Source organism: Thalassophryne amazonica, chromosome 7 (genome assembly GCF_902500255.1).
Source record: "Thalassophryne amazonica chromosome 7, fThaAma1.1, whole genome shotgun sequence".
Classification (NCBI taxonomy): domain Eukaryota; kingdom Metazoa; phylum Chordata; class Actinopteri; order Batrachoidiformes; family Batrachoididae; genus Thalassophryne; species Thalassophryne amazonica.
Window position 1 is genome coordinate 75471560 of NC_047109.1, and position 13037 is coordinate 75484596.

Below are 13037 nucleotides of genomic sequence, written 5' to 3' on the forward strand. Positions count from 1 at the left end.
TGTTCCTGCAGCATCTCAGAGGGCTGTAGCTTCTCAGCAGGTTTTTGTCATGTGGATACTGTAGGCTCATTCCTGTAATTCCTGTAATTCACTCTACAGACTCTGCTGATGCTACAGAAAAACACAACTTTTTGGGCTTTGCCTCCTTCCTGTCCCAGCTCGGCCCACATCCCTTCCTACCGGAGCTTCTTGGTGTGGTCTCCTTACGGATTCCTCTGGTTACAGTTGTGGAGGAGCTGGAGAACAGAGACCTGCTCAGCTTCCTGTGGCGATGCAGAGAGGTACACAATGTGGTGTTTATATTTACTCAATGACAAGTTCACTTTTTATTACCATCTTCATATCAAAACTAAAAGTGCCCTAATCCAATATTTCAGATGGGTATCGGCCCACTGGATTGGATATTGAGGGGAAAAATCAAGTCCAATCCGGATTTTGTTACTGTTTTGTTTGTTTGGCAAAGTACATCCAAACAATATATTTTATAAACAGATTAGTAGCTTTAAGACAGGGAAAACTGTATCAGATTAGTATAGTATCGGCAGATACTGAAGGTTCCAGTATCGGTATCATATCAGAATGAAAAAGTGATATCACGCTATCCTTAATTACTTCACTGTTAATCAAATGAGTACTCAACTCCCCTTAACCATTGTGTTGTATGACAGACCTATCTAGTTTCTCTCTCTCTCTCTCTCTCTCTCTCTATATATATATATATATATATTCATTTCATTTCATTTATTTACCCAGGTAAAAAACTCATTGAGATTGACATCTCTTTTCCAAGAGTGACCTGGCCAAGACAGCAGCCAAAACATTGTTACAGTGATGAGACAACAATCAAACACAGTTTCACACAAGAGTAAAACAATTAAAACCATTAAGACCATTAAAAACCACAGTAAATTCAGCATGTACTAGAAGCAGTCACAATGTCCAATAGTGTTAGTTTCACGTTCCTTCAAAAGAGATTTAAATTCACCCAAAGTCACAGGATCTGTTAATTTCAGATCCTTATGGAGTTTGTTCCAAGAAGCGGGGGCAGCATATCTGAAAGCAGTTTTTCCCAGTTCAGTTCTCACCCGAGGAACTGACATCTGAAATGTTTGTTGGGAACGTAGGCCGTACGATGGTTGATTTTTAAACATATATACACACAGATAAGATGGCAGGAGCCCAAGAATACATTTATAGACAAATAAAAACCAGTGTGACAATCTACGAGCAGACAGAGATGGATACTCGGCTGTAGAATACAGTATACAGTGGTGAACACGGTTTCCACAACCAGTGATAAAACGCAAAGCACTATGGTACACATTGTCCAATTTCTTGAGGTGCTGTAAAGTTGCATTCATGTACAATAAATCTCCATAATCCAACAAAGGTAAAAAAGTTACAGAAATTAGACGCTTTCTTACAAGAATTGAAAAACAGGATTTGTTCCGAAAGAAGAAACAATTTCAACTTTAGTTTTTGAACTTGGCCCTCAATATGGGGTTTAAAAGACAAATCTTGGTCAATTAATAAGCCGAGGTACCTGTAAGTTGACACAATTTCTATCTCTGTGCCCTCGGTGCTTTTTATCTTGGGGAAATTTGCGGGTAACCATTTAGCATTTGAAAAAAGCATTATTTTTGATTTGTCTGCATTTAAAACCAGTTTAAGATTCATCAAATGAGACTGAATTATAAAAACTGACTGTAAAACTGCAAACGCTTGTTCAACTGTGGCAGAAGAACAATAGATAACGGTATCATCTGCGTAAAAATGACAAATGTATTGGATATATTACAGCAGAGATTATTAATATAAATAGAAAATAACAGTGGGCCTAGGACAGATCCTTGGGGAACCCCTTTTGTTATGGGAAGAAATGGAGAGGAAGACCCTGAGAAATGAACGGATTGCATCCTCCCTGATAAGTAATTACTAAACCAGCCCAGAGCTTCTTTAGAAAAGCCAATCACAGAGAGTCTGTTTAAGAGAATAGCATGATCAACGGTATCGAAGGCCTTTGACAGATCAATAAAAAGTGCAGTGCAATATTTTTTACTGTCAACAGCCTCAATTATGTCATTGAGAACTTTCACAGCAGCGGTCATTGTGCTGTGTCCTTTTCTAAAACCTGATTATTAATTAAAATGTGATTTTCTTCTAGATACTGTTTAAGCTGGTCTGCAACAAACTTTTCAAGAATTTTAACTAAAACGCATAATTTTGAAATGGGCCTGTAGTTATTTAAAACTGATGAATCCCCTCCCTTTAAAAGAGGAAGAACATATGCAGTCTTCCACACAGCAGGAATGATATTGTTAGTCAGACTGAGATTGAACAGATGTGTGAGGGGCTCAGAAATAAAATCTGCGGATAATTTAAGAAAATGAGAATCCAGATTATCAAGACCTGCAGATTTAGCAGCATGTAATTGCTTTAGTGCTCTGTGAATCTCGACTTGTGTTAAAGGCCTCAAAACAAATGATTGGGAAACATTTTGTGATGGTGAAATGGAGTAACTATTAGAGTGGTTTGAGTTTATTTATAAATATATATATATATATATATATATATATATATATATATATATATATATATATATATATATATATACACACACACACACACACACACCCTGGCATTACATACCCTGGCGGAATTTTTGTTTTTTGGCCATTTTTCAGAGAATATGAATGATAACACAAAAACTTTTTTTCACTCATGGTTAGTGGTTGGGTGAAGCCATTTATTGTCAAACAACCAGGTTTATTCTTTTTAAATAATAATGACAACACAAACTACTCAAATGACCCTGATCAAAAATTTACATACCTCTGTTCTTAATACCATGTGTTGCCCCCTTTAACATCAATGACAGCTTGGAGTTTTTTGTGGTAGTTGTGTATGAGGCTCTCTGATGGTAAAGCTGCCACTGAATATGTTTCAGACTTTATTTACATCAATTACAAAGAAATACAAACAATATGGCACTCTATGGTAAATCTGTATGGAGTAGACAGTTCTCAAAAACTGAGTGACTGTGCAAGAAGAAGAAGAGTGAGGAAAGCCACCAAGACACCCAGACAACCCAGGAGAAGTTATAGTCTTATGTGGCTGTGATTGGAGAAATTGTGCACAGTGCAAGCTTTGGATTTTGCATCACTACTCTTAGCTTCATAGTGGAGTAGAGCAGAGAAGGATTTTCTTTCACCAAAACAGATCAAATCCAGGCCTGCATCTCAGATGTACCTTCTGGCAATTTGTAGCTAAACTTTCAGGTCTACTTTTTTAAGAAAATCCTCCTCTATACCACTTCATCATGAAGATGGATAACTGGTGATATAAGATGCATCACTGGATGCTTGCAACACATTGCAAAAAAGCTGGGACAGTGTTATGTTTATAACACTTGTCACCAATCCTGGAGAGGAAATGGTGTCTCACTAATTTAGAAGATCTTCACTTAGCCTGGAAAAAGAGTCTGTTGCTCTATAAAAAAAAGCCCTCCGTAAAGCTAGGACATCTTACTACTCATCACTAATTGAAGAAAATAAGAACAACCCCAGGTTTCTTTTCAGCACTGTAGCCAGGCTGACAGAGTCAGAGCTCTATTGAGCCGAGTATTCCTTTAACTTTAACTAGTAATGACTTCATGACTTTCTTTGCTAATAAAATTTTAACTATTAGAGAAAAAATTACTCATAACCATCCCAAAGACATATCGTTATCTTTGGCTGCTTTCAGTAATGCTAGTATTTGGTTAGACTCTTTCTCTCCGATTGTTCTGAGTTATTTTCATTAGTTACTTCCTCCAAACTATCAACATGTCTATTAGACCCCATTCCTACCAGGCTGCTCAAGGAAGCCCTACCATTAATTAATGCTTCGATCTTAAATATGATCAGTCTATCTTTATTAATTGGCTATGTACCACAGGCTTTTAAGGTGGCAGTAATTAAACCATTACTTAAAAAGCCATCACTTGACCCAGCTATCTTAGCTAATTATAGGCCAATCTCCAACCTTCCTTTTCTCTCAAAAATTCTTGAAAGGGTAGTTGTAAAACAGCTAACTGATCATCTTCTATTTGAAGAGTTTCAGTCGGGTTTTAGAATTCATCATAGTACAGAAACATCATTAGTGAAGGTTACAAATGATCTTATGGCCTCAGACAGTGGACTCATCTCTGTGCTGGTCCTGTTAGACCTCAGTGCTGCTTTTGATACTGTTGACCATAACATTTTATTACAGAGATTAGAGCATGCCATAGGTATTAAAGGCACTGCGCTGCGGTAGTTTGAATCATATTTATCTAATAGATTACAATTTGTTCATGTAAATGGGGAGTCTTCTTCACAGACTAAGGTTAATTATGGAGTTCCACAAGGTTCTGTGCTAGGACCGATTTTATTCACTTTATACATGCTTCCCTTAGGCAGTATTATTAGAAAGCATTGCTTAAATTTTCATTGTTACACAGATGATACCCAGCTTTATGTATCCATGAAGCCAGAGGACACACACCAGTTAGTTAAACTGCAGGAATGTCTTACAGACATAAAGACATGGATGACCTCTAATTTCCGCTTTTAAATTTCAGATAAAACTGAAGTTATTGTACTTGGCCCCACAAATCTTAGAAACATGGTGTCTAACCAGATCCTTACTCTGGATGGCATTACCCTGACCTCTAGTAATACTGTGAGAAATCTTGGAGTCATTTTTGATCAGGATATGTCCTTCAATGCGCATATTAAGCAAATATGTAGGACTGCTTTTTTGCATTTGCACAATATCTCTAAAATTAGAAAGGTCTTGTCTCAGAGTGATGCTGAAAAACTAATTCATGCATTTATTTCCTCTAGGCTGGACTATCGTAATTCATTATCAGGCTGTCCTAAAAGTTCCCTGAAAAGCCTTCAGTTAATTCAAAATGCTGCAGCTAGAGTATTGACGGGGACTAGAAGGAGAGAGCATATTTCACCCATATTGGCCTCTCTTCATTGGCTTCCTGTTAATTCTAGAATAGAATTTAAAATTCTTCTTCTTACTTATAAGGTTTTGAATAATCAGGTCCCATCTTATCTTAGGAACCTCGTAGTACCATATCACCCCAATAGAGCGCTTCGCTCTCAGACTGCAGGCTTACTTGTAGTTCCTAGGTTTTTTAAGAGTAGAATGGGAGGCAGAGCCTTCAGCTTTCAGGCTCCTCTCCTGTGGAACCAGCTCCCAATTGCGATCAGGGAGACAGACACCCTCTCTACTTTTAAGATTAGGCTTAAAACTTTCCTTTTTGCTAAAGCTTATAGTTAGGGCTGGATCAGGTGACCCTGAACCATCCCTTAGTTATGCTGCTATAGACTTAGACTGCTGGGGGTTTCACATGATGCACTGTTTCTTTTTCTTTTTGCTCTGTATGCACCACTCTGCATTTAATCATTAGTGATTGATCTCTGCTCTCTTCCATAGCATGTCTTTTTCCTGATTGTCTCCCCTCAGCCCCAACCAGTCCCAGCAGAAGACTGCCCCTCCCTGAGCCTGGTTCTGCTGGAAGTTTCTTCCTGTTAAAAGGGAGTTTTTCCTTCCCACTGTCGCCAAGTGCTTGCTCACAGGGGGTCGTTTTGACCGTTGGGGTTTTTCTGTAATTATTGTATGGCTTTTGCTTTACAATATAAAGCGCCTTGGGGCGACTGTTTGTTGTGATTTGGAGCTATATAAATAAAATTGATTTGATTTGATGTTTACCACTGTGTTACATCACCTTTCCTTGTAACAACTGGGGGGGTGATGGAATATGGGGTACCAGAACAGCTGCCATGTACAATCCGGTCTGTATATGACCAAAATAGGAGCTGTGTCCGAATGCCGGCATTACATCACAGCTGTTCCCTGTGGGTTGTTGGACTCCTCCAGCGTGCCCCTTGTCACCAATCCTGTTTGTGATGTTCATGAATAGGATTTCAAGGTGCAGTCAGGTACCAGAGGGTGTTCAGTTTGGTGACCTCAGAGTTGCATCTCTGCTTTCTGTGGATGATGTGTTTCTGTTGGCTTCAGGCAGTGACCTCTGATGTGCACTGAGCAGGTTTGAGGCAGAGTGTGAAGACAATCGGATGAGAATCAACACATCCAAATCTGAGACCTCCGTCAGAAAACAGATGGAGGTCTCAGATCCTCTCTGGGTGAGGGAAGAGTTACTGCCCCAAGTGAAGGAGTTTAAGTATTTTGGGGTCATGTTCATGAGTGGGGGTTAACTGGAGCGTGATATCAATAGAATGATTGGGGCGGTGTCTGATGTATTATGGACGCTGTACCAAACCGTTGTGGTGAAGAAGAAAATCAGCCAGAGGTCTTCCAGATACAGCCAACTGGGAGGAGGCCCAGGGGAAGACCCAGGACATGTTGAAGGGATTATATTTCCAAGATAGCTTGGTAACACCTCAGGATCCCCCAGGAAGAGTTACAGGACTTGGCAGAGGATAAGGAAGTGTGGGATGAGCTGCTTGGTCTGCTGCCACTGCAACGTGGACAAGCTGCAGAACATGAATGAATGAATGTATTTCTTTTGATGAGTTGTACCACTAAATAAAAAAGGTAGCTTGTTGTTCTATTGAGCGTTCCGTTGCCTTGTTCTGTCTCTTTCCTTCCTGCTTTCATCCAATTTGGACTAAACGTGGTGGCATGACAGAGTCAGCCAAGGACAAAGCAGTTGGATTTAAAGAACAATTAGTTCAAATCAAAGGTCAAAGGCCAAGGTCAAAATTTTCCCCCAATGCTCATGTATAAACGATATTTAGAATGGAGGAAATGGTTAAAGAGACACGTGATGACTATTAAATACAGTACTAACATGAAGTCGTATTTCACCTTTTCATAGGTCAGTTGATCTTTGACCTTGACTGACCTTTAAAGGTCATACATAAGTGCTTATAGTAGTTAAATTTAATCTACAAGCTGATCCTTAATTTGAACCTTAAAAATGCATATAATGGGTCAAAAAAAAAATGAAATATGAACGCATGGGGATATGTTTACATTATAAACTCAAAGTCTGGTATATAATTTACCCAACATTCACCCAAGTGCAAGCACATAGAGACGGTGGTGAGAGGAAAACTTGAAGAAACCTCAAGCACTACTACAGACTATGGAGGGTCTAATATCAAAAATCAAACCACACCAATAAATAATGCAGCGGACAAAGTAACTACAAATTTTTGATGATGATGTATTATTCTTTGTTTTATTTCCAGGAACATACAGATGTTTCGTGTGAGATGACTGAAAAACTGATATTTACCATGGCCCAACAAGTGGCTTCAGCACTGGTCAGTAAAATGTTTGATTCTTAAGCTGCTGACATGCTGCTATAAAACAGACCTGAATGTGTCTCACCTGTTTTCCTGAAGCTCCGTCTGTCCTGCCATCATCTGAGACTGATGACAAACATCACAAACTGCTATCAAGTTCCACTGACTCAAACTAATCAGATTCTCCACAGCATGCAGTCGTTACATCAGCTGTCCTGGATCACTAAGCACATTTACTGAATATCTGATCGTTTGTGAGCTGAATCCTGCTTTGCTTTCTTCTTCGTTAATTAGGGCTACCTGCACAGCAAAGAGCTGCAGCACGGAAACATCCGTGCTCACAGCGTGTTGGTCAGTAAAGCGTGCACGGCCAAGCTTTGGGGCCTCTACGGGGTCTACACCAGGAAGAACCAGAGCGCCACTCAGAAGGACGACCCCAGCATGAAGAAATGGCAGGCGCCAGAGGTGTTAGCCAAGAGACCCGCCAGCCACGGCAGTGACATGTCAGATATTTATACAGCTTCCTGTAGAATAAAAAAAACTATTCCACAGCCTGTGTGCTGACTAAAAAAATAGATTGTCAAGCTTTCTGTTCCTCCTGTCCAGCTGTGTGTGCTGCTCTGGGTGTTCTGACTGGTAGTGTATCTCCGGCACTTCTAATCCCCAGAGTCTTAATTTATCTCAAATTATTCGCAAGATACACATTTCTACAGGCTGTAGCAGACTAAAATAAAAGTCAGGAGGTCTCAGGCTTAAAGTACTCCGCGCCGAAGTTTCCACTTTTTGAACATCTCCTGAAAGTGACCAGAAATGCTTATTTTGACTTTTGACCTGAATAAAACGACCCCTTGCTGTGTCTCTGTAACTGCTGAGGGTTGTCGACAAAATTTTTAACTTCACTACTTTGACACTAACATCTTTTTTCCTGGACATGACCAGAAATTCCTTTCTTGACCTTTGACCCTGCTTAAATAGCACAGCTGTTTTTCAGTTACAAATAGTGGAGCAGCTTAGCTGCAATTTCCATAACAGTTGTGCATTTTGTGATAAAAGCATCAAATTTGGCACACATAGTTTAAATTAACTACTGTTTATTTTCAGATATGGAGCCATCCTGGAGCTGACCTCTAATGAGTCACAGCGATCAATAAAGATTTACACAAGGGTCAAAAGTTTTAAATGCTCCAATCATGTTGAAAACTAGACCACATTATTTGGCTGATCATAACAATTCCAAAAAAGTATAGTTTGGACTATCTATGACTAAATGTCCTTGAGTTATGAGGTAAAAACAGCAAGAATGGTGAGAACGGTCAGTTTCAGTTTGTACAGGGGTCAAAAGTTAAAGTTGCTCCAATTTTAGTTAAAAAAAAAGATGCAAATTATTGGTTAATAGCATTTTAAAAAGGAATAGTTTGCACCACCTGTCATGCGTAGTTATCATGTTACGGGGTAAAATATGTCACATCATAGAATCCAATGGACGTCAACCTTTTTTGACCTTTACTTTGGAGACCAAGCATACAACACAGAATTATTCCATTTATTAATCACTTTTTACCAAAATTAGAGCAACTTTAACTTTTGTCCTCTGTACAAACTGAAACTGACCTTTGTCACCATTTTTGCTGTTTTTACCCCATAACTCTAGAACATTCAGGTATAGATGGTCCAAACTATACCTTTTAGGAATTGTTATGATCAGACAAATGTGGTATAGTTTTCATCATGATTGGAGCATTTTAAAATTTTGACCACTGTATAATTCTTTGACTCCTGTAGCTCATTAGAGATCAGCTCCAGGATGGTCCATATCTGAAAATAAACAATTTAGAATATGTGTGCCAAATCTGATGCTTTTATCCAAGAATGCACAATTGTTTTGCTATGCCACCCCACTAAAATCAGAAACCCAATCTATTTCTTTAAGAGATCACCTTAATAGAGTGTAAAGAATCACAGCTGAATTATTTTTAACCGATAACTTAATACAAATTTGTTGTCAATTATTTGACAATAAAATTAAGACTGTCACCAATTCAAAAAGACGTCAGCTTGTGAGGTCATGGGTTGTGGAACACAAGACCTTTTTTATTTATTTAAAGTTAAATGTTGCTATCTTTTATAAAAGTCATGAAATGTACATCCAGTGTAATATTTAGAGCTCTAAGTATTTCTACTTGTGCTTCTCTCTAGCTGGTCATTTGGCATCTTGTTGTATGAAATGGCAACACTGGGTATGTTCAATATTATGAAACTGGAAGTTATTCACAGACAGCAGCTGTGTTTATTATTGTCATAATTTGGAATATCTGCATCATCTCCATCCAGGTGAAGCCCCATTTGCTGAAATCCCCGTTAATGAGCTCCTACAATTTCACCAACGTGGGAAATCACTGAAAAAGCCTCCGAACTGCTCCAGCACTCTGTAAGCACACGCAGAAAAAAAACAAAACAAAAAACTTTCAAACCTGTAGGAATTCATGCATTACTGTCTCAGTCAGCGTTCAAATGTTTAACAAGTGTTCCGTGTCCCTGGCAGATTCTCCATTATTAAAAGCTGCAGCCAGTGGAAGGAGCAGGACAGACCCTCTCTGTCTGAGGTCAACCACAAGCTCCTCTCAGGAGAGAAGAGCGCCTCCGAAAAAGTCATTAAAGGGCCAGGGCCCGTCAACATTGAGCGCTATCTGCAGGAAGCAGGATACGGGGAATCCAGCAACTACACTGTTTTCTGATCACTGCTCGCAGCCCAGGCGACAACTTCCAACGTTACACTCTTAACATGTTTTACTTGCACAATAAGGGCTCAGAGCACAGAAGTAACTGTATTCTTCTTCACATATAACCTAAATGGGAAATTACATTATATATATAATCTAAATGTTATTTAGAGTCAAACCCTAGTGTGAAACCGAACTGCAGACTTGTAAAGAAACTGGTACTAGCTACTTTAAGGTCTATAAAGTTGACCCAAACACAGCTGCTGTTTTCTAAAATTGTAGTCGACACTGTTTGAATATGATGGTTTACAAATTTTATTTACAAACTGACATTCATTGTGTAAAAAGATGTAAAATATGAGACCGCATTTTTGTAAGTTTGCAACAGTAATACATTTTTAAATGATTAAGCTGATAAGATATTCATGTGAAACAAACTGTATGCAAAAAAAAAACCTATTTGTTGGAATATTAACCAAATAAACAGGATTTGACATAGCTAGTGAACTTTTGGTCTGTCGGAAATGTAATTCAGGAACTCCTGGGCCCATATTCACAAAGATTCTCAGAGTCCTCTGAGCGCTCCCAACTTAGGAATTTTAAGAGTGATCCAGGAAGTTTCTGACAGCAACTCTGAGCAAGGTGGGGACAGAAACTTTTATCCTTGTGAGGAGGTATGGTTGACCCTGTTGCTAGGTATGACGCAGTCTTCTGAAAGCTGTTATTGGTTGTCAGAAAAAGGGAAAGAGGAAAAAAACAAATGAGCTCCTAGTTATGAATGGACAGTATTAAAAAGTGTAATTGTGCAGCAAATTAAATGATTTGTTACACAACTTCTAAATGCTTGAACATATCTCATTCACATGCTGTTTGTTGATTAATTTATGTTTACTCTCCACGCTGGTAATGTTAATGTATTTGATAATGCTGGACGCTGACTGCTGGTGTCCTTATAAAAAGCAGTTTGATTTGGCACTATGACCAAAACTACCAAAACAAAACTAGAAAACCCAGTTGGACAGAAGAACAGCACCTGCTGTTGGCACAGCTCGTAAAAGAGAATAAGAGTGTTAAGAGGGAAACTGGGTCCCCAGATCACAACACGAGGCAGACTTGGGAGTACATTGCCCAACAAATCAATGTGTCTTTCCCTCTCGTGTGCACAAGTGATGAGTGTGAGAGGTGCCGATATGTGGTGCACTCCAAAGCAAGAGCGGAGATTGCAGCACACAAGCAAAGTTGTTCTCGAACAGGTGAGTGTTGTAGGCTGCCATTTAGGCTATGGCTGCTGACATTGCTTACTTTGATATTAATAATTGTATGAATGTTATCAAATTTACATTTTTCCCGTAGTCAGGTACTTCAATGTTGTGATGACTATCTCAGGTGTTATTACGTTACAGGGTAACGGTAACAGGGTAATAGGCTGTGAGCTGCCAGCCCTGGAGGACATTTTTAAAGGCAGGCTTCTTTCGCAGGCATTACTAATCATTAATGACCCCACCCATCCTGCTAAAAATATATTTGAGCTTCTTCCTTCTGGGAAACGCCATCGTTCTATTAAATGCACCACGTCTCGCCATGTAAACAGCTTCTTTCCACAAGCTGTGATGGCTTTGAACTGTGCACACTGACTGACAAGCACTTTACTATTTTTATTATCTCTTATTGCGGCAAGTGTTATCTATTTATTCATTTATTATTTATTATGTCTTTGTGTCCATGTTTTTAAAATGTATGTTTATGCACACTAAGCTCTTGCAACATTTTTTCCAATGTAGTTTTACTGCAAATGGCAAATAAACTGAAACTGAACTGAAACTGTTACTACACTGGGTGGGAAGAGTAATCTCATTCCAGACTAGGTCAATCACAAACATTATCCCTGCACCATCGAGCCAGTAGTGTTACTGAATCACTGCCATTCAACGTACAGGGAATCTGTCCTTCCTCTCCATCTTGTCTAAAACTCTTAGGCTTCTTAAAAGTCCTCCTCCTTCTTCTTAATAGTTTTGCACCTTAGTTGCTCTCTTAAGGCTGAAGATGCTTTGTGAATAACTTTTATCTTATCCAGGGAAAATTCTAGAGATGTCTTAGAATAAGGATTTTCTGAATTGCGTCACTAAGCGCTACTTTTAGTCTCACCCCCCTCGTCGGATTTCTTTTGTCTGGGAAATGGCTGAGAGGCTGCCGCTTTGCTCCATGAAATTTTTTTCAGAAACTGTTAGAGACAGCCAGTTGGAAACCATTCGAAAGATTCAGATAGATATCGGTGAAGATTCTGTTGGCGTCACACGGATTAAGGAGTGTTAAAACCTTTTTAAAGACGGCCCACAACGGCAGAGGGTGCGCGGCGCACCGAGCGGCCATCGACAGGCTGGCTCGACCAGATCATTTCTAAACTGAACACTGTGTTGATCCGGGACATCATGTGAGTACCACAGAAATGGCAAGAGAGCTGGACATAGCACTTTTGCGGCACATTCCACTGTTACAGGAGATTTTGTAAAGAAAGACATGCTGAGGATTTCGCGCGTCGGCATGGAACTGCTCATGGCGCGCAAAAAAACAAAACAAAAAAACATCCGTGTTAGAAACCATTCAGAAGATTCAGCTTTCGATGACTTTCAGTCGAATGAGTATCCGAGAAATTGTGTAACAGCTGGACATGCCACATGTCCTGTGAGACTTCCAACACGGGGGTGTTTTTTTGTTGTGCGCCATGAGAGGCTCTGTGCCGACGCGCAAAATCCTCCGCACGTCTTTCATTACAAAATCTCCTGTGCCGCAAAAGTGCTATGTCCAGCGCTCTTGCCATTTCTGTGGTAGTCACACGATGTCCCGGATCAACACAGCGTTCAGTTTGGAAATGATCTGGTCGTTCCAGCCTGTCGATGGCCGCTCGGTGCGCAGCGCGCCCTCCGCCGTTGTGGGCCGTCTTTAAAAAGGTTTTAACACTCCTTAATCCGCGTGACGCCAACAGAATCTTCACCGATATCCATCTGAATCT

The 13037-nt window shown here is 39.7% G+C and overlaps 1 protein-coding gene across 4 annotated transcripts in view; it reads left to right on the plus strand.

Annotated features, from left to right (window-relative positions):
• Positions 1–10525, plus strand: part of LOC117514204 (tyrosine-protein kinase STYK1-like) — a 30237-nt gene extending 19712 nt beyond the window's left edge. For 3 of the 4 annotated variants that reach the window (XM_034174543.1, XM_034174542.1, XM_034174540.1), the window contains exons 12-17: positions 100–281; positions 7251–7325; positions 7602–7810; positions 9504–9544; positions 9639–9735; positions 9850–10042. In XM_034174543.1, coding sequence (XP_034030434.1) covers positions 100–281; positions 7251–7325; positions 7602–7810; positions 9504–9544; positions 9639–9735; positions 9850–10042 — 797 coding nt within the window. Of the gene's footprint in view, positions 1–99; positions 282–7250; positions 7326–7601; positions 7811–9503; positions 9545–9638; positions 9736–9849 lie in introns of all 4 variants that reach the window. The other variant, XM_034174541.1, reaches the window with a different exon arrangement.
• The last annotated feature ends 2512 nt before the right edge of the window (positions 10526–13037 follow it).